The sequence below is a fragment of the Gorilla gorilla genome, chromosome 3 (assembly GCF_029281585.2).
Source record: "Gorilla gorilla gorilla isolate KB3781 chromosome 3, NHGRI_mGorGor1-v2.1_pri, whole genome shotgun sequence".
NCBI classification, from domain to species: Eukaryota; Metazoa; Chordata; class Mammalia; order Primates; family Hominidae; genus Gorilla; species Gorilla gorilla.
This window is the reverse complement of record NC_073227.2, coordinates 93,712,910-93,734,875: the sequence shown is the minus strand read 5'-3', so window position 1 is coordinate 93,734,875 and position 21,966 is coordinate 93,712,910. Positions and strand designations below refer to the sequence as shown.

General features: G+C 36.2%; 1 protein-coding gene across 4 annotated transcripts in view; it reads right to left on the bottom strand.

The window, feature by feature from the left end:
• The window catches only part of AFM (afamin), a 48,959-nt gene extending 30,051 nt beyond the window's left edge, over nt 1-18,908 (bottom strand). For 2 of the 4 annotated variants that reach the window (XM_055384470.2, XM_004038805.5), the window contains exons 1-12: nt 18,761-18,903; nt 16,630-16,678; nt 16,229-16,361; nt 14,576-14,787; nt 13,556-13,688; nt 12,834-12,931; nt 11,895-12,024; nt 8,557-8,771; nt 5,192-5,324; nt 2,873-2,970; nt 1,375-1,507; nt 395-618 (exon numbers count right to left, since the gene is read on the bottom strand). In XM_055384470.2, the coding sequence (XP_055240445.2) occupies nt 395-618; nt 1,375-1,507; nt 2,873-2,970; nt 5,192-5,324; nt 8,557-8,771; nt 11,895-12,024; nt 12,834-12,931; nt 13,556-13,688; nt 14,576-14,787; nt 16,229-16,361; nt 16,630-16,678; nt 18,761-18,848 (1,646 nt within the window). In that variant the 5' untranslated portion in view covers nt 18,849-18,903. Of the gene's footprint in view, nt 1-394; nt 619-1,374; nt 1,508-2,872; nt 2,971-5,191; nt 5,325-8,556; nt 8,772-11,894; nt 12,025-12,833; nt 12,932-13,555; nt 13,689-14,575; nt 15,194-16,228; nt 16,362-16,629; nt 16,679-18,760 lie in introns of those variants that run through there. The other 2 variants (XM_019026040.4, XM_055384471.2) reach the window with 2 other exon arrangements.
• Between the last annotated feature and the right edge of the window lie 3,058 nt (nt 18,909-21,966).

Here is a 21,966-nt window from a genome sequence, read left to right as displayed (position 1 = left end):
CATTTATTGAGAAAATGAAAGTAAACTTCCTGGCCCTTTAGGCCTCTCCTTTGTAAATACTAAATGACATTCTCCGGGCATTCCCTCAAGGAAATGAAATTCATTATCAGCCTGCCTATGAGCCTTTTTGCTGGCTGCTGTAAACTTTCTAAAGGTGATGTTAGACTTGGACATTCCAAGTCTCTTTCAAATGAAAAGACAAGCTAGATATAAACAATGGCAAAAAAAAACCCAATATGCACTTGTATTTTTCCATATAGAAGAGACTGGACAGTTTGATGGAAGGAACAGGATTGTGATATCAAAAACACATATCCACTAGATAAACCTTCTCACTAATACATGGTGTGTCTTCAAACCAAAGAAAAAGAAGAATGGAAGAGATTGTTTGTACCTGTCTGTCTTCCTCTGAAGCTCCTCATTCTGAGATTGACACATGTCTGCGTGAAAGGTAAATAAATCTTGAGAGAAAGGTGGTGGCACATATGTTTTATCAGCTTTCAAACTCTCAAAGCAGGGCCTTCTGAAGGCAAAGTTTGTTTTACAGCAGTGGTCCACAGCAGGGTTGATAGTTCGATTTTCATTTACTCCACATAACTCTCCAAAAACTAAATCTGCCTGTACCAACAAGAGTTGCAACTGAGATACGATCTTAAAACTTGAATGGAATTTCTAAAAATATGGTTAGATGAATACTTAGATCTTTCTAAGATCACTGTTAACCTCACTCATAAAACACATGCACTCATGACATATCACTATATACAAGTAAAACTAGAAGCTGGGGCCCTAAATGGCATTTTGACCAAAATCCAAGCCATGAGAATTTAGATGCCTACAAATTAATTTCTTGGTGGCATATAAACAAACTTTGAATTGCAAACAGACAGCTGCAAAAAGCCGACTGAAAGGGGCAATCAAACACTGTGGTACTGGGGTTTCTTCCCCTCCTGGCATTACCCTCAAGGTACTCTCCACCCCAGCCCTAAAGAAATGTATTCAATGCCTGATTGCTGGATGAAGCAATGGGGCCAAGAGGAAGAATCTGTAACCTTACTTAAAATTATAAAGTTCCCTGTATCATTTTGAAACAATATTATGATTCCTAAATCATTTGTCCTAACAAATCCCTTCTAATATAATGAAGAAATAAGAAAGATAATTTGAAGTACTCTCCAAAAATATTGAAGACATTCTGTTTTACTTCTTAGGGTTTTCACAAAGTGAGCCAAAAGGAAAACTTGACAATTTTTGCTTAACAATATTAAAACAATGAAGAAAGGAATATGGATAATCACGGTAAATCAATGAGTGCAAATATTCTTTTTTAAAAAAAAAAAAAAAAGAATAGTCTGGTACACAGGCCATGCTCACCAAATTATCAACACAGGCAAACTCTTCACTTAACGTGCAGCAAGTAGTGAAAGCTGTCACCATTTTCTCACCAAGAGACACCAGTTCTTCAGTGGAGAGTTGGGGAGCTATCTTCGTGAGCCTGATGAGGTAACTGAAAGAACATTTGTCTGTTTGGTTCTGAATGAAAGCAGATACCCATTTTCCCTTGAATTACTGCTGAAGCCCAGACCCTTCAAGGCTGGGGACAACCAATATAGGTGCAACATGAACCTTAGCTCTCTTATAAAGTAGAGAAATATGTCTTTACTTCCTGTTTTCCTGCACCCTGCTTCCTATATCTATTTTAGCTTCCTTTCTAATTTCACGGTTGTCTCAGAAGCTCTTAGATTTGCCTCCCTGTGTTATCTTTGAGTATAGGAGCTCCTTGACAGCAAATACATTGGCTAGTATCTAAAATCTTGCTTAAAATAATTTACATCATTAGAAAATATTTTAAAGAAAGAATTTAATCAATATATGTTGTAAAAGGATAATCTGAGATGAAGAAAACTAAGATTTTTAATGAACTAAGTTTGAATTGTCAGCTAACAGCCAAATTGCAGAAATAGGAAAGTCAGATATTTTTAAACTGTGTTTTATTTTGATTTAAAGATGTTTAGTTTCAATAAATAATACATTAGCATGAGGCCAGGTGCAGTGGCTCACACCTGTAATCCCAGCAAAGGCCGAAGGGTTGGATTACTTGAGCTCAGAAGTTCAAGACCAGCCTGTGAAACATGGCAAAACGCCGTCTCTACCAAAAAATACAAACATCAGCCAGGGATGGTGGCTCGCGTCTGTAGCCCTAGCTACTTGACAGGCTGACGTGGGAGGATCACTGGAGCCTCTGAGGCAGAGATTGCAGTGAGCTGAGATCACACCACTGCACTCCAGCCTGGGTGACAGAGAGACCCTGTCTCAAAAATATGTAGTAATGATAATAATAACAATAATAATAATGATAATAAAATACATTGGCATAATAATTGAAAAAAAACCAAAACTGCATATTATTCACAAATGCTCACAAGAGCACTAAAAAACTAAATATTAAAGTGTTAAGCACATCCTGAGTTATTTCTATAAACTCAGGTAAGATAGCCTTAAGGCAAGGCAAGGCAAACTATCTCTTCCCCAAAGAAACTGTAATGACCTGAAATATGCAGTGTCCCACTTTGAAATGGGTGAGGATGCAGGGATTCTAGATTGGCAGTGAGAAAGCCAATGTCAAACAGAAACCAAAGCATTAGAGAATCAGTGTCTCCAGAATCCTGTATTTCTTTTATTTTTAGCTTCATTTCTGATAAAAGATTAATGTGACAGTTCAATAGGCATTCTTGACTTTAAAAAAAAATTCTTCCAAGAGTTTATGAATCGGCCACAACTGAAAAACTTGACAGCTAACTTTTTTACGCTTCGAGGGATTATGTATTCAATTCTAGTGGCAAGTGTTACCCCACTTGTGCAAACAACATACTGGTATTTCAAACCATCCTTCCCCAAATTCTGGAAATGTTTACATTCTTGTTGTACCATCTTGAGGCTTTTCTCAGTTGTCTCATTGAATTTGTCTTCCTGAAAATAAGAATAATCATGGTTACAAACATTTTATCTAAAATTTAACCATAAGCTTTACATCAATGTATAAAATAGCATTTCTTATTTCTATGGTATTTTCAAATTCTCATTATTACACTAAATTCAGGGCACTTTTTACAAGCATGTGCAAGAACTTAATTTTTTTAATTATGTATATAAAAATATATTTCTTGCTAAATTTAAGAGTCCAAATTTTTTATTATCATCTTGTACATATTTCAGAGCCTTCCAAATTACAAAATAGAATTTAAATTGTATGTTGAAAATAATAACATTCAGTTGTCACTTTGAAGTGGCAAGAGCAGTTGTTATCTCCATTTTTAAGTAAAGGCAACTGGCCTTGTGAAATTAAGTGACTTACCCAGAATACCCCAGCTAGTAAGTGTTGTTACAGAACATTTTAAATCATGTTGCTCTTTTTGATTTTTTCATTGTTTAGATTTGGAACTTAAAACCTCCAACAGTTTTCTTCAAATATTTGATGGACTATCTCTCATGTGGCATAAAATTGGACATCTTCTGAGTGGCCACCAGACAGAGAACTAAACACCAGTGGATAGCTATTGTGGAGCAAATTGTATCTCCATGAAAAGAGAGAATTTTCTAGCGCTATGATTAATTTAAGGATCAGACACAGACTACCTCATTAGGGACAGTTACAGAGCAGGGATCCAAGTCTTATTCCATTGCTCAGATTTGAATGGGTATAAACTGGTGTTTGTGGCAAGTGAAAAAAAATGTTTTGCTAAAGCAAAAGTAGCACATATCAAAGGAATGAGAAATAAATCAAAAAATGTCAAATTATTAATTTCTCTAATATGTATTCAGAAATACATATGAATTTATATGAAAAACACTAATTTCAACAGGAAAATGGGTAGTACACACGAACGGATTTTTCACAGAAAATGTGTAAATAGCTAAAATCATATAGAAAAAATTTAACATAATTTAAAAATCAAATAAACGTGTTTTAAAAAACACAAGCACTGTTATTTACATATAAATCTAGCAAAGTTAATTTCCATGTGCAATGTTGGTAAAAGTGACATTGAAAAGAGCATTTCCAAGCACTGTTGTGGGGCTAGACACCAGCAACAACTTTCTAGACAGTAATTCAACAATTTGTGTCAAATGTTTTTTTAAAGTTCATATATTTTGATCCAATAATTTTCCTTCTGATAATCCATCCTAAGAAAAAAGTCATAAACATTAATAAAGATAAATGGAAGGAGACGTTCATCTCAGGTCACTTACAAAGTGAAAAACACCCTAAGTAAACATCCAAAATGTCAAACACACAGTAGGAAATCAGTTAAATAAATTAAATAATTATGATGGGATACCATCATTTAAAAAGAAGTTTATTTTCAAGTCTGTTTAATGACTTAAAAAGTTTTCTATACTAGACACAAGAAGAGTGAAGGACTAGCTTCCCTAGAAGGAACACAGCCCTTCTGACACCTGATGTTAGCCCCATGAGACTCATTTCAGGCTTCTGGCCTCTTGTGAGAGAATAAATTTTTGTTGGTTTAAGCCGCTCACTTTGTGGCAATAGCAGGAAACCAAGGAAGCACAATTTGTAACAACAACAAAAAAAAAGTTTTCTATGATACCAAATAAAAAAACAGGTCCAAACATTTTCTAGGAATTATGCCAATCTTATTTTTTAAAATACACATATATACGTATATGTACTGAAGAGCTGAACACAAATGTTAATTATAGCTATTTCCCAGTGGAAGAATCAGAAAAGGGTTCTTTGTAACCTTTGGTGCTTTCCTAATAATCAACAACAATCAATCATTACTTTTGAAACCATAAAGAATCCAATATGGCTTAATAAAATACAGAATATTTTCCTAGTCATCTACAACAATCATTGCTTTTGAAATCATGTAATATCCAATACGGCTTAATAAAATACAGAATACATAAAGAAAAATGTAAATTTAAAATGTTTAATGGGAAGACTTTTTTGAATTAACACATTGGATTAGTAGTCCAAAACATTATGCATCAGCCAAACTGATGACATTGGCCTTCCCAATAATCTTCTTAGGCTGAATCTACAGTAGACTCAGATTAGCCAATCACATTTTCTACCCCCAGACTGCAGCAAAACTCTGATATCAATTTTTAAGTATTTTATAGTTGTTCTTTTTTGATTTTCTGAACCTACAACAATGGAACCTACCGCGTAACGGTAACAACCTGGAGGGTTTTCTGTGTTGCAGCAATTTCTCAGGAGATCTTTATATATTTGAACAATTCTTAAAAGCTCTGGTATAGACAGGTCTGGATGTCTCCTTGAGTATTCAAAAGTAAACCTGCAATGTGTAAAATTTTGTATATTAGAAATTAGAGAAAGAGCAAAAAACCCAATTCCACTATTTTGTAATCCAGTCAGATCTAATACAGACTCTGCTTTCAAAAGCTAATTTTCTCCTCTGTCTTGGTCACAGAGTAATTTAAGAGGACATTTTGGCTATAGAAGAACATTTTACAAAAGTTCTCTTCCATGGTACGTTTTAGATTAACAATATTTTTTATTTGAGACGAGAGAATTAGTAGAATTATTTGGAACTAATAATTGGAATGATTTAATCTATAAAACATTGGAAATAATAAATTGTGAATATACTTTAAAAAATACATATTGCATATAATTATGTTTGAAGATGCATTCAGATTTCCAACTTGACATGCTGGGAATATGGCTTCCTTCCCGCCCACAATGTGGTCTTCGTGAGACACAGGGAGCAAGCCTTGCCCGTTACTACATCCTGTCACTTGCCAACTATGGGAGCGTTTACCCCTTTAGCTCCAAATCACTGGCAGTGGCTTCCAAATCCTCTGTCAAGGACTTCAAGAGCATAGGTGGGTGTGATTTGGAAAGAAAGAGAGAGGAACAAGGCTAACAGTTATTAAGCCCTTAGTAGGTGCTAGGCACTGAATCAAACTTTGGGCATAACAGATATAGATGTGCTTCCTGGACTTTATAAACACTTTCTCATTTCACTTCACTTAGTCCCCAAAATACGTACTGTTTTACAACTGAGGAAACTAAATCACAGACTGGTTAAGCACCTTCCTATCAATGGAAGATATAAAATTTGACCCTAAGTCCCCTGGGATGTTTACTCCATTCTTTTTTTTACCAAGCGAACTCTTTTCTCAAGACAGAGATGTCATCTTGAAGTACCTCAGCTGGGCTATTTACAGTCTTCATAAAAAAAAAAAAACTCATCTATTCATTCATGGTAAGTTCAGATCTTCCACGTTTTGTGAGCACAATACCTCACAAGTTTTTCATGACCAGGTAACTCTTTTCATCTCCTCCCCACCCCTATTTTTTCAGGATTTGACCTTCTTGATTAATCTTGGTTTTTCTGAAACCATCTCTCCAGCTTCCCATTTGCTTTTTCAATTCCATTTGTGAGATATATTCCCATATCCCATGGCAGTGGTGCTTAACGTTCAGAGAATCAGGGCTCCTCTTAATATCTGATGTAAGCCATGGACTTCTTCTCTGGGAGTGGGGGGGTAACACACACACACACACACCTAAAAACATGTCTCAAAATACTGCGAAGAAAAATCCCTGGAAGCTTACTCTAGGCTGGAGAAGCCACTGAGGACTTACCTAAAATGTTCACATCCAGAAAGACTCTACCTTAAAACACTGAGCACTCTGACTTGGTGTGCTCACTGTTACTCTATCATTTCTCCCCATGTTTCAAACACTTTTTATGTTGTAATAGTGACGATTATAAAAATGGCTTTTATCTATCAAACACATATGTCAGGTACAATCTATCATTTTGTTTAATTGAACTTGATTTAATATCCACAACTGTGAGAAGCCATAGAGGACAGTAGTTATAAGACCAGGAGTTTGGAGCCACACTGCTTGCATTTGAATCCTGGCCACACCACATGTGTGACTTCGGGTAAATTACTTAACCTCTCTGTGCCTGTTTTATTATCTGAAAAATGAAGATTATAAAAGTATACTAACTTTAGAGGGTAGTTTTTAAAATTTGGTTGGTTAGTAGATGAGAGGCACTTAAAATTTAGTAAGTATTCAGTAAACATTAGCTGTTGTTATGTCCTAGATTTCAAGCCAGATTCCCTTCCAGAGCTACAGGTTCACATATAAAATTATCTTCTGATAGTCCCAATTAGTTATTCTACTGGTACCTCAAAGTCAACGTGCTCATACTTAAACATATTATCTTTCTCACAAAACCTGCTACTTTTTCACATTGAATGGGAAAACTACCTACCCAGTGATCCAAGCCCCAAACTGGGATTTTCTTCAGATGAGGTGTCTAAAAACTGAAAGTGAATTTGTCCTTCCTCATTCTTCCATTAAAACCATTCAGTGGCATCCCATTACTTAGCATGCCTGCATGATCTGGCCCCATCTACCTCTCACCATGCTGGTCTCTCCCTGCAGATGCCCTACTCACAGCCATATACACAACAAACCATTACAAACTTCAATTCATGCTCTACCTTCTCTATCTGGATTACCAAAATTTCTTCAAGTACCACTTCCCTGTTAAGCCTTTCCAGGGCCCCTATATACAACTGACCATTTCTTTTTCTGTTCCCCTGAATTACCTAGAACAGGATGCTATTAGAAATAAAAGAACATTTTTTGCACTTATTTATTTATGTTTGTCTCTTCTCACTTTATACTCTCTATAGATGAAGGCTTCCTGGAGATAAAAAAACAAACAAACAAACAACAACAACAACAAAAAAAAACAGTAAAGTCCCTGGATTATATTACATTACTAATAAACTTTAAATTAATAAATATTCTGTTTTTTGTTTGTTTGTTTTTGAGACAGTCTCACTCTGTCGCCCAGGCTGGAGTGCAGTGTGTGATCTCGGCTCACGGCAAACTCTGCCTCCCAGGTTCAAGCAATTCTCTGCCTTAGCCTCCTGATTAGCTGGGATTATAGATGAATGAGTATTCTTATATGAATTTTATATATGACAAAGAAAAGCACAGAAAGGTTAACTTGTCCCAGCAACTCAACCAGAACTCAAATATAGTCCCTGTGGCTCCAAGTTCACTAGTCTTCCCCTTAACAATTGCAGATGGCATAGCATAGCAGTTAAGCCTGCAACTTGCTAGGCCAGGCTTCCTGGAGTCAAATTCTTACTCTGTCACTTTTTAGCTGTGAATCTGAACAATTCACTTCATTGTATCTCAGCTTGCTCATCTGAAAAATTGGGAGAAATTGTACTTATTTTGTATGATTGCTGTAAGAATTAAAATAGTTTATCTGTATAAAGTATATAGTCCCATGACTGGCACATATTAAGTGCTCAATAAATGCTAGCCATTATTTTAATAATACAGTTGTTTCTTTTCTTAAAATTGTGTGACAACTACACTCTATAGCCATGATTTAAAAAAATATATATATATGATACCTAGTGAAATAAACGGTACCATGTCCTTCCACCTAAATTAGCAGCAAAAGTCAAATCTTATAAGTTTCTTTCTGTTTCCCTTATAAATTCAATAAAGAGTTATATTACTTCGCAAAGAAGGTGTCTGGATCAGCATCTCGTTCTTGACACACATTTTCACTGTCAGTAAATTTTCCTTCTCTTAGAGATAAATCCTTTGGTCTATCATCTTTGTTTGAGTTAATTATGCACTGGCCGCGCTCTAGTATTTTCTTTTCACAGCACTCTTTGATTTTGCTGGAGATAGAATCTTGTTTTGAACAAATATGGTTCATAACCTTGCTCTGTACCAAATAAGAATGAGAGATTATTTTACTTTCAGGCTGGGTTTTCTTCTATTATGGAATGATGGCATGCAAAACCAGTCATGATCACAGCATCTGGAATCACTTCAATTAATTTGCTAGATAATATTTGTTCGAATTAAATTTTGGATTTACTTAATGCACATGAAGTTTTACATTAAAACTTCTCAGGATTTAAGATGATATAATTATTAAAAAATAGGCTGTACTATAGATTCACATCCATTATTAAGCATTAGTCTTTTAAATAACCCTCCTACACTGATATATTTACATCTTATATTCTAAATGTTGTTTCTTTTCCGTAAGAGTCCACTTGTGTTTTCAGTGGAGGCCACCAAAGACATGTTACTATAATATCTATAATCCTGGTCTTCTCTTGTGGCTGAGCACATGGCAAAATCAAAATAAATATTTGATAAATGAATGAAAGAATGACAAGTGAGTGAACTATAGCAACTACCAGATGACGATTCATCAAATATAAGAAGCTATTCCACTCATGGTATCATTTTCTAATGGATATCATTTTCTAATGGATATCATTCATTTGAAGCTGTTCAGGTTAGCAAATACTGCTCAAATAGACAACTTTATTCTGTCCCCATACCTACCAATTGCCCCAGTTTTAACCTCTACATAAGAGTTGGGAATTAGAGAGAGGGTGGGGTTATCTTATTTACACATTAGTTGAATAATTTTTAAAAACTGTTCTGGGCCCTTCCAGACTCTAGAATGAGACTGCACATTATCTCCCCTCTCCGTTCCAGCCTCACTTGAATTATGTTGAGTTACAGCAACACACTAGACTATTTCAAGCCTTTATGACTTTACTCAAGCTATTTCCACTGACGAATCTTCTGGTGAACATGGAGGATAAGGAATAAGATGAAGCTCAGGACTGAGGTAAAAAATAAAATGGGGATCGGCACCATGTTTCCAACAAACCACATAGAACCAGGAAGCCAATCTTCAAAAAGACATTTACATCTCATGTAATGCCATCATTGTTCTAGGCAGAGCATCTCTTATCCTCTGGGAAGTTACTTCTATTTTCAGTTAACTGTAATTCAATTCCTCTTATTTCTCCAGAAAGACATTAAAAAGAAGGAAATTTGAGACATAATCCCTTAACCTAAGCCTCAAATTTCACAGAAAATCTATAATTATATCCTAATTCAGTACCTTAGATTTCACATTATAAAACCTACATCAGTCAGGAGATCGAGACCATCCTGGCTAACACAGTGAAACCCCGTCTCTACTAAAAATACAAAAAAACATTAGCGGGGCGTGGTGGCGGACACCTGTAGTCCCAGCTACTCAGGAGGCTGAGGCAGGAGAATGGCGTGAACACAGGAGGCGGAGCTTGCAGTGAGCCGAGATCGTGTCACTGTACTCCAGCCTGGGCGACAGAGCCAGACTCCGTCTCAAAAAACAAACAAACAAAATCCTACATCACCACGAACAATCAAGCAATACAAAAATAAATCGCAAAGGAGATTGCTTTAACTTGGGTACAGTTAGGAGCAAAAATAATTATTGGGAACATCTGTTGTCCATTGTTTGAAATAAACATTTCTCAATAGCCTGAAATTCAAGTTATTTAATTGACATGCTATCTTCACTGTAAGCCTAAAAGTCGAATCTTTCTTTCTTTCTTTCTTTCTTTTGAAATAAGGTTTCATTCTGTTGCTGAGGGTGTTGGGATTATAGCTCACTGTACTGTATCCTCGAACTCCTGGACTCAAGCAAGCCTCCCTCCTTAGCTTCCTGAGTCCTGAGTAGCTGCAATTACAGGTGCAAGCTATCATACTCAGTTATTTTTTTAATAAAATTTTATTACCTTTGAATGCATGAGCAATTTTTTTTCACTTTAAGTTCCGGGATACATGTGCAGATGTGCAGAATGTACAGGCTTGTTACATAGGTATACATGTGCCATGGAGATTTGCTGCACCTGTCAACTTATCACCTAGGTTTTAAGCCCCGCATGCATGAGCTACTTTGATGCTCTCCTTTCAGCACCCAATCTCAACCCAACAGGCCCCGGCGTGTGTTGTTCCCCTCCCTGTGTCCATGTGTTCTCATTGTTCAACTCCCAGTTATGAGTGAGAACAGAATGCATGAACAATTCAAACTATGCCAACAATATTCGTACCAATACTTTTTCTTGGAAAATCACTTTAAAGATTTCTAGAGGCTGGGAATTGGGGAGATGTTGGTTAAAGGACACAAAATTTCATTAGGACAGAAGAAATACATTCAAGACATCTCTTGTACATCATAGTGATTCAATGATAAATTCATACCACTATATTGAGTACTTTAAAATTGCTAAGATTTGGAGTATTCTCACCACAAAAAAATAAGTATGTGAGGTAATGCATATCTTAAATAGTTTGATTTAGACATTCCACAATGTGTGTGCATGTATACATTAATATATATGCATATATATCATGTTATATATACACATACATATATATCATGTTGTATACCATGAGAATATACAATTTTTAATTGTCAGTTAAAGGCCAGAAAGGAAAGGGAACGTGGAAAGAAATGAAAGGGAAAAGGGAGGGAACAGGAAAAGGGAAGGGAGAAGGTAAGGAAAAAGGAACCAAAAGATAAAGGGAAAAGAAAAGTTAAATTAATGTATCCACTTATTTGGAAGGACTATACCTGAATAGCGTAAGGAAGCTCAGGGAAATCGGCTCTTAAAAACATAATGTTAACAAGTCATTCCTTGAAATTTACTATTTGTTTCTAACCTCTCTAAAAGAGGATTTATAATGTAAGAGAAAACTTCAGTCTGTACTAAATGAACTATGAAAAATTTGAAATTTCTGAAGTTTCACATCAAGACATTTAGCCATATAATATACAATCTGTTGAGTAATCTTTAAAAATTCCAAGTATAAAAAATCCCAAAGGTTTATTTATAAAAATGTTTATATTTCATTTTATGCTTTCATTCAAAAGTTAAATCACATTCTGATTTCATTGTGGCAAAGTAACCACATATCAGGGCAACTTGAGAATAAAAAAATGATAGTTGCCAAAAATCACTATTTTAACTTGGTTTTAGAGAATATTTACCGTGTCACGGATGCACTGCACAACATCCCCTTCACAGCATCCATCATAGTTGGAAGAAACATCTTCTACAAGAGAAATAAGCTCCTTAAATTCAATCTTGGGGAATTTTTGACTGAGTATCGCAATATATCTGGAAAGAGAATTGATAAACCACAAAAATAATTTGAACAGCAAGTAGAACAAGTGGGAGTAATTTGCTAACATGATATGAATAGCTACAAAAAGTATTGCCACCATTGTTGTTGTTGTTGTTTTTATAGAAGTCTTTATCAAATAGTTGGTGCACAGCCTACGTGATCACTTTGAAAGTCTTAGGGTGATATTTTAAGAGCCCCAGAGTCCTGGAAGTGAAAAAAAAAAAAAACCGAGAGGTGTGCTTTCTTCCATAATTATTATAGTAAGACATGCTGTGTAAGGCCACCACTTCCTACTGTAAGCTCATGGCAGGCATAGATAATTCATGATAGAACTCTTTCCTGCTGATCTACTTGAAATCTCAAAATTTTTCTCAAGACATTGCCTTAGCACCCATTACTAATTGATTAGGGTGAGCACTAGAGATAAAATTTATCTTTGCAAGCACTAGAGATAAAATTTATCTCCTCACTGTTAAAGTCAAAGACCAATGGATGAATTATTTCTAAAGCACTTGTAGGTTTTATAACCCTGGTTTGAAACATCCAGACCAGTTCAGATTCTCAATTAACCTAAATATGTCTCAGACACAGCCACCATTCTCTTTTGGGTCTCCTCACCTCCCAAAACTTCTCTCATCTCAACCTAATGTCCTGGTCCTGAGCTGTCTAAGTAGGCTCAGACTCACCCCAAAGCCCCTGGGTACTAGGAAGAATATAAATAAAAAGTCATCAACCATTTAACAAAAATGGGACACAGACGAGAAAATGCAAGCAGAGACAAGACATATAGTATAAAACTCACATAAAGTGTACAACTTTGGTTCCAAATTTCAAAAGTGCCCCACAGACATGTTTTTGATAAGAAGAAAATGCTTTTAAATATTGTGTGACAGGTATTGCCTGAAGAAGAAAGAGAAATTCTTTTGAAACAATAGCAACATCTCACTATTCTCTTATTTTTTAGTCACATTTCATTCAAACTATTACAAAATTTGTTCAGAGACAGAAAATCTACAGGATTTTTATTTCAGTAAACACACATATTAAAAGAAATATGCACTTACGGCACATCACAAAGGTAGGACTAGTCTTGCTGATGATTGAATTGCACTTGGTAAAAAGGTGTATAAGTGCTCCCTTGGTGGGGCAGCATGCTGTGAGCTTGGCCATCCCTACTGAGATTATTCCATGTTATTTGTAGTCAAAAGACTACAAATTGTCGAAGATAAAAGATAAAATGTCATCATTCACCCTGGGCATTCACTCACCAGGGCTTCCTTCCAATTTACAAAGAAAACAAAGCCCGGAAGAGAAACCCTGAAAATGACTGACTGTCATTCAAGAGTCTCAGGTAAAGAGACTATTTAGATCAGCACCTGGTGACCAATGGTTTGAAAATCACTGAATGTGACAAGAGAACATCATATATGGTAAGCAAGCCTTTTGCTATAATATAAGTCAGGGTCTGGATCTGTGGTATTGAGTGATTTCTTATCCTCTTCATGGAACAAATGCTATACCCACCCTTGTTTGAAAGCAGTTGACTTTGTTTTGTTCTTCACAACATGATTTGGCCACCTCCTCAAAATGAGCAGCAACAGTTAGAAGTGTAGGGGCGAAGACAAATGGGTTCCTTCTGGCAACTTCATATAAAAAGCTATAAAAAAATAAAAATGCAAGAGAGAAGACGGGTGAGGGAAGAAACAGGAAGCAATGAATGTAGACAAGGGAAGGGAAGGGAAGGGAGGGTAAGATGGGAAGGAAAAGAAAAAATAGAGAGACAAGAAGAGCAAGTTGTAAAACAAGGTAAAAGGAAGAAAGGTTTCCAGTTATAGAAAACTTCAATATAAGGCAGCATTATCCAGTTCCCGATAAGAGTCCTTTGAAGTCCTTATCATTGAAGTTGCTAACTCCAAAGTAGGAATGATGATTGCAATTCTAATCACAAACACTGAACTGTGGCTATTGTCCTTCCATCCACATGCTACCAGCTGGTCAGCAGTTCTCTCTTCCATGTTCAAAGAACAGCTATCTATACACACTCCATCTGAGATTCAGGGGTCCTGTTTACTTTTTTTCAGATAAACTTGTGATTTAGATTTAGATTTCAAGGAGCATACCAACCTTCCAGAAAAAGTCTGTTTCTGCAATGACAGCACTATATTAAAAACAGATGTTTTGCTAAACATCCCGTAATTGAATGTCTGCCTGAGGTGAAAACAGCAACTTCCCCTTGGGAAGAGTATATTATTTCCTCTACTGTGTATCCTACCAATTTAACACCATGCACACACCTCTGCTCTAGGACTCACCAATTAGAAGATAAAATTCATTAATATAATGGTCTTGTAAGCAGGGTCCATATCTTGATCATAGTTATATCCTGAACACTGAGCACAGTATCTGACACACAGTATGTTTTGAATGAATGAAACAATTAATCAATAAATTAATGAACCCAGCCATATTTATTTGAGATAGATATTAGATTCAGCCTAAGACTAATTCTTCAACTGGATCATTTTTTACTAAGATTAAACTTACTGATTTAAAAGGGATTCTCTGTTACTTTCATAAGCCTGGCATTTCTCTTCGGGATCCAGGGTAGGGAAAGGAGGCAGAAATCCCACATCAGATTTCTTGTTATAGAAGAAACAGAGTCTTCTTTGAGCATCAACCTTACTGCAGCAGTGTGAGAAATTATACTTTTGTGGCAGCCCCTCCATAGCGCATATTTTTTCCTGTAAAACATTATTCTATACAACAGAGAAGAAAAGGACAATTTTTAGTCATGGTAAAGTAAAGCTTCTGTACTCACTGAGAAAACACAATGACTAATTTTCCCACCATTACCAACAGAGCTCCTTCTCTTTCTCCTTCTCCTCTCCTTCCCCTTCCCCTTCGCCTTCCCTTCCCGCCTCTCCCCTCCTCCTTCTCTTCCTCCTCCTCCTCCCCTTCTTCTTCTTCTTCCTCTTCTTTTTCTTCTTCTTCTTCTTCTTCCTCTTCCTCTTCTCCTTCTCCTTCTCTTTCTCCTTCTCCTTCTCCTCCTTCTCCTTCTCCTTGTTTTCTGCTGCTTCTTTGGAATGGGATCTTGATATGTTGTGCAGGCTAGATTCGAACTCCTGGGCTCAAGTGATCCTCCAGCCAAAGTGTCCTAAATAGCTGGGAGAACAGGTGTGCCAAATCAAAGCATTTTTACCCGAACCCTTGACAATCATCCTGCACTTTCAGAATCTTTGTTCCTCTGTCTTGTCACAAGACACTTTAACCTCTTACTTTTCCCTTGCTGCCTACATTTCCCTTCCACCAGACTTTTCTACTCACCTCCCAAGGTGATGACATGCTGGTATGTTAATGTATTGGTAGAGTGTTTAGAAGTAGTGTTTAGTAGTAGTTTTTTGGAGATGCAGATAGTGATTCTACTTGGAGGAGGCCCAGAAAAGGGATGTAACAATAGAATACATATTGAGAGAGGCAGCTAAGGAGGTACCTCTGTAATTTCATGTGCAGTTTCAAGCTATGGCTTCCTCCTCTGCCTGAACATATAGGGCATACTGTATACATACTGCAAATACACAGCAAGCTCCTTCTGTGCATCAAAATACAGAATTAGTATCTTTCCCAAGGAAAGTACCTTGTTCTAAATACCAAAATTAAGCAAAATGAAAATGCTGTGCACAGAACATCTTTCATTTCATATTTTCAAGCCAGAAATTATCTCAGTGTTGGGCAAAAAAATCTTGTGTGTTTAAGAAACACAAGCAATTGGCTGGGCACAGTGGCTCACGCCTGCAATCCCAACACTTTGGGAGGCCAAGGTGGGAGGATCACTTGGGGTCAGGAGTTTGAGACCAGCCTGGTCAACATGGCAAAACCTCATCTCTACTAAAAATACAAAAAAATTAGCTGGGCATGGTGGTGCATGCCTGTAATCCCAGCTACTAGGGAGGCTGAGGCATGATAATTGCCTGAACCCAGGAAGTGGAGGTTGCAGTGAGCCAAGATTGCCACTGCACTCCAGCCTGGGTGACAGAGCGAGACTCTGTTTCAAGAAAAAAAAAGAAGGAAAGAAAGAAGGAAAGAAAGAAAGAAAGAAAGAAAGAAAGAAAGAAAGAAAGAAAGAAAGAAAGAAAGAAAGAAAGAAAGAGAAAGAAAGACATAAGAAAAAAGGAAAAGAAACACAAGCAATTTACTTACAGGTAATTTTGAACACTCTGGGAGCGTCTTGTCAGCCATACATCTGTCTTTGTATTCTACCATGTCTTTCACCAGCTTTTCCATTTCTTCAAAGGTTGCTTCCTGAACATACTGAGCAAATGCAATGATGGTGCTGCAACAGTTCACATGGAGTATACAAAGATCAGTTGCAGAGTTTCCATTTATGGTCAAGAAAAAGTCACAGGAACATCCTGACTAGCCTCAGGAAATTATCTATTGTAATGGCTATAAATTTTACAACTTCTTTGCCTGAATTTTATAATTAAAGTTGTCTTCTTGGATATGGCTTCTATTTAGTTAAATTACTTTTGAGAAGCATTAACGTTTCTAGAATATATCATTTTAAAAATCATCATCAAAAAGTATTTAGCACAACTCACATGTATTCAATATTCTCTTCTATAAATTTTTGAGTACTATTGAAGTTCTCTGAAAAGCAAGAATATTTAGGTTATTACATAGCATGGTTTTCTAACATTTTTCAAATAAATAACTATACATGGCATTTAAGTGTATAAAATACAAAATAGACCACTGATGACAGGAGATAATTTTGCATATTTAACAAGAAACAAATAAGTCATGTGAACAAAATAGGAAATCTTAATCATTGTTGATTATGTGTTCAAGAAATATTTACCAAATTGAATTGACCTAAATAAATCTTAATCTGACTAGACTTTAAATTTGCCATTGATGGCTTCCCAGATAGAAATGTCAAATACATTACCATGCTAAATGTCTATCATTTATGACTAGAGAAGTGATATGAAGATTAACTAATGGCTGATTCAATGCCATAACAGAGCCTGATGAGAGATGCTGTAGCATGCTGGTGGTCAGCATAGTTTTTAGCGCTACTCAGTCATAGCTATTTAGGTCATGTCCAGATCAACCTAAAATCATGGATTCCCTCCCAATGAGCATATACTAATTGGAGCATATTTATGTTTGTTCACATAAGCTACATTTATTTTTTGCAAAGTGTTGTGCTGGACCCTGTGAAGCAATCAACAATGACTAAAATATCTCCCCTTGACATCAGGTTCCTAGGCTGCTCTCTAATGGAAGTTACTCGTGCATGTGACAATAATCTAATTTAGAATGGGATTAAGTTGGGAATGCGTTATGAATCCTGGGTGAGAAAGAAAGAAAAAAAAGGATTATAGGAGGAGTGAGATATGAGTTGAGCATGAGTAAATGTAAGAGATTCAGCTGACAGAAAAATGAAAAACCCTGTCTGTCTGTGTGGAGAGAGAATGATGTGAATAAAAGCATTAAGGTAAGAAATCTTGAGAAGTATTTAGGGAAAGTCAATCTATTTTGATGAGAAAGTGGGTTACAAAGAGGAATAATGGTACCTAGGATAGAAAGAACCTGGGTCCAGATTATAGCAGTCTTGTATATAAAGCTAAGGAGTGTGGGCTTCATTTGGAATACATGGAGAGCCCTGGAAAATGTTTATATAGGATAGTAATCTGATCATTTCTATACACTAAGAAATACAAGTCAGGTAGTGGTATATGTAATGTCATGGGACTTTCCACAGTGCCTGACAAATAGAAAAAGGTAGAAAGAACTATTGTCAAATAAATGGGCAAAAGAAGGGTGGATGGGACAAAGTAAGAAGGCCATAGGAGACTTTGCAACTGTCACACTGAGAAATCAGCAAGATCTAAATTTTGGTAGGAGTAATGGAAATGAAAAGGAAAATACAGATACAAAAGATATTAAAGAGGCAAAAAATCAAGATTTTGAAACAGGTTGTTACGAGGGAAAATGAGCAGGAAAACTCAAAAATGACCAGTCTTCACTAGCTGGTATTGTAGGGGCATGTCAAATTGAGTAAGACACGTAAGACACGATCCGTGCCTTCAGGGCCACTGCCATGCTTAGGGCACATTTGTTCAAGTCAAAGAAACGAGCTCCTTCTAGGCCAAAAAGGATTAGAAAAAGACACCTCCTCTAGAGATATGAGGTTCGAAATATTTCCCCTTTGGATGGAAGAAATAAAAAAACTCATCCCTTCCTCCAGACTGAGATGGCCTTGGCCAGGCTCAGGAGGGATGTCCAAACTGTACAGTTGAAGGAGGAACTAGGTTCTGCATTCCATAAAGATATAGTTGGGAAATATATTGGACAACCAAAGGTTCCAGAAAAATCCCAGTTAACATCTATTGTTCCACTGTTACCATAAACTATACATATATGCAAGAAATACCAACATTAAAATCCAAATGTATCTCCCAGCAACACTTTCTGTCCTGTCATAGACCGCTGATTATTTTTCAGATGTGACAACTCTTTCTTCATATAGACTTGGTAATATAAAAATTACCATCAAAATAAAAATTCTGAAAAGGTTAGTTTTGGATAACTGGTTAGCTTATGTAAATTAGTGAGAGGGTGAAAAAAGCAAGTAAAGAATTAACTTGAAAGAAAACAAAATTTTAAAAATAGAAATTATCCTAACTGGTCATGCTTTAGCTGATATACAAGTAAATTTCTTACCTACATCCCGAGGTTGTGTGGGCAGGGTTAGGGATTCAGGCAAAAAAAACAAGAAAAAAATAAAACCTGTAAGTTTTAATAGTTTCATCTTTCTAGAAACCACATTTACAAAAGAAAGTAATGTTGTTGAGGAAAATCAAGTTTTTATATCATTCTTTCACATTATCAGTAAAAAAGTAACCTATTTAATCTATTTCTGAAATACTGAGTATTTGATTTTTTGATCACTCTGCAGAATTCTTGCTAAATATTAACCAGAAAAAAAAATTACCTTTGTGTTTCACTGGAAAAAATCTACTGAGTTGGAACAAAAGTCCACAGGCTAAGTATGCACAATACCTAATCAAATAGACAACCAAAAAAAAACTTAAAATACTGCAAATGTTAAAGGAACAAAGGGCCAGGACAGATATAATCAAGCAATCTCTTTTATGCATATATATCCAAAGGAAGTGAAATCAGTATCTCAAAGATATATAAATATGTACACCTACTATGTACTCACAAAAATTAAAAATAAAAAATTAAGAAGATATACCTGCACTTCCATGTTTATTACCTCATTATTCACAATAGCCAAAATATGAAAACAACCTGTCAGTCAACATATAAAAAACTAAATAAATTAATAAATCTCACACGCACACACACATACACACAATGGAATACTATTTAATCTTTAAAAAGAAGAAAATTCTGCCATATGAGAATATGTGGATGAACCTGGAGAACATCATGTTAAGTGAAATAAATCAGACACAGAAAGAAAAGCACTGCATAATCCTACTTATATGTGGAATCTAAAAAATCAAACTAGAAACAGAGCATAAAATGGTGGTTATCAAGGGCAGGAGGTAGAGGAAATGGGGAGACGCTTGTCAAAGAGTACAAAGTTTCAGTTACATAGAATGAGTAAGTTCAAATGCATCACATGGACTACAGCTAATAATACTGTATTGTATGCTTAGAATATGCTAAGAGACTAGGTCTTAAGAATTCACACTGTCTTAAAAGAAAAAAAAATAGATAACTGGCTGGGCGTGGTGGCTCACACCTGTAATGCCAGCACTTTGGGAAGCCTAGGCAGGTGGATGTCTTGAGGCCAGGAGGTCAAGACCAACCTGCGCCAACATAGCAAAACCCTGTCTCTACAAAAATTAGCTGGTGTGGTGGCTCATGCCTGTAATCCCAGCACTTTGGGAGGCCGAGGTGGACGGATCACAAGGTCTGGAGATCAAGACCATCCTGGCTAACACGGTAAAACCCCATTACAGGCATGCGCCTGTAATCCCAGCTACTCAGGTGACTAAGGCATGAGAATCACTTAAACCTGGGAGGCAGAGGTTGCAGTGAGCCGAGATCGTGCACTGCACTCCAGCCTGGGGGACAGAGCAAGATTCTGTCTCAAAAATAAATAAATAAATAAAATACGTCAAGAGATGGATATGTTGATTAGCTTGGCTGTAGTACTCAAGTCACTATGTATATGTATTCAAAACATCATCTTGCATGCCTTAAATACATATATTTTTTATTACCGTTTTTTTTTTTTTTGAGACAGTCTCCCTCTGTCACCCAGGCTGGAGTGCAGTGGTGTGATCGTGGCTCACTGCAACCTCTGCCTCCCGGGTCCAAGCGATTCTCCTACTACAGCTTCCTGAGTAGCTGGGATTAGAGGTGTACCCCACCATGCCAGGCTATTTTTTGTATTTTTAGTTGAGATGGGGTTTTACCGTGTTAGCCAGGATGGTCTTGATCTCCAGACCTTGTGATCCGTCCACCTCGGCCTCCCAAAGTGCTGGGATTACAGGCATGAGCCACCACACCAGGCCTTTAAAGTAAAAAGAGTTTTTTAAATGCAATGGAAGCCGATGAGAACTTGATAATTAAAATAAATACTGGAATATATTATAACACAGTAATTTTTTTTAAATTCATGAACCTATACCAATACAAAATTAAAAATTGGGAAAGGAAAGTTCTTCTCTACAGAGGAATGCCAACTAATAAATGTAGTTAGAAACAAAGCATAAACATTTGTAACCACCATAGTAATAGCTGATTTAGGCCAGTTTCATGAATGAATGATAAAGTCATAGGTGAATAATTATTGAGGAATAGCATATTTATACTTTCAAAATATCACTTCACAAGTCACTCATTAATTTAAAAGTACAAAAGACACCTTTGCAGGTGAATACGTAAACAATGATATAGTCACTCTATGGATTATTATTTGTCTTTAAATCTAATGAATATTAAAAATATGTCATATCAGAGGAAATATTTACTAAATGACTTTTGGTAAAACAGTAGAATACAAAATTTTATATGTGATGTGTAGAAAATGGCAGGGTGGACAGACTCACTAAACCAAAGAAAGGGAATGAGAGAGATAAAAGAGAGACAGACAGGGAGATTGAGAGATCGATTTTGTCTCCAAACAGAATTATGTAACAGTATGGTCAGCATCTTTGCTTGCAGTTAGTGAAATGTCCTAATTGTGCTGACCTCTCATTGTTGCCTCTGTTCTAATTGCCTTTTGTCAGATGATTAAAAAGACCAAAACTGTTGCTAAGTATATTCAATTGTTAGTCAGAGATCCATTCACTTTTTATTTTCTTCTCAGATATGGTACTTCTTATTTCCAGTTACTGGTTGACATCTGGCAAGTAGAAAATAGCTCTAATTCATCTATTCCACAAATTTAGTCCTCCCTACCATTAATAAGCATGGGATATTTTTATGGCCATATGAAGTGAAATAGCAGTCTGTGCCTACTTAGAAACTTAATGTATTTAAGCTAATTTTCTTCCTGGTTATTTTGTGTATTTGCCTCAAATGATCTAATTACTGACCCCTTCATTAATGAGTAAAGTATTTTTAAATTTTCTTCAGTAAATACGTCAAATTTTGCTTCAACAGTATATTTACACACATACATTCATATACATCCATACACTGAAGAAAGAAAGAGAAGAAGCCAGCAGTATATGAAAAGCTTGAGAAAATCCTGGAAACTATAAAACAGATGGAATCAAGTTAATGGAGAAAATAGATAAGAGCAAGCTTCAACCCAAATCTTGGGAGATGACATTCATTCTTCCCAAGAGCATTCCAGAACTGTTTCAAGTCTAAAGAATATAAAGAACCGATATGGGCCATGGGGAAATAATCAGAAGAAGCTAAAACCTTATATTCTGAAC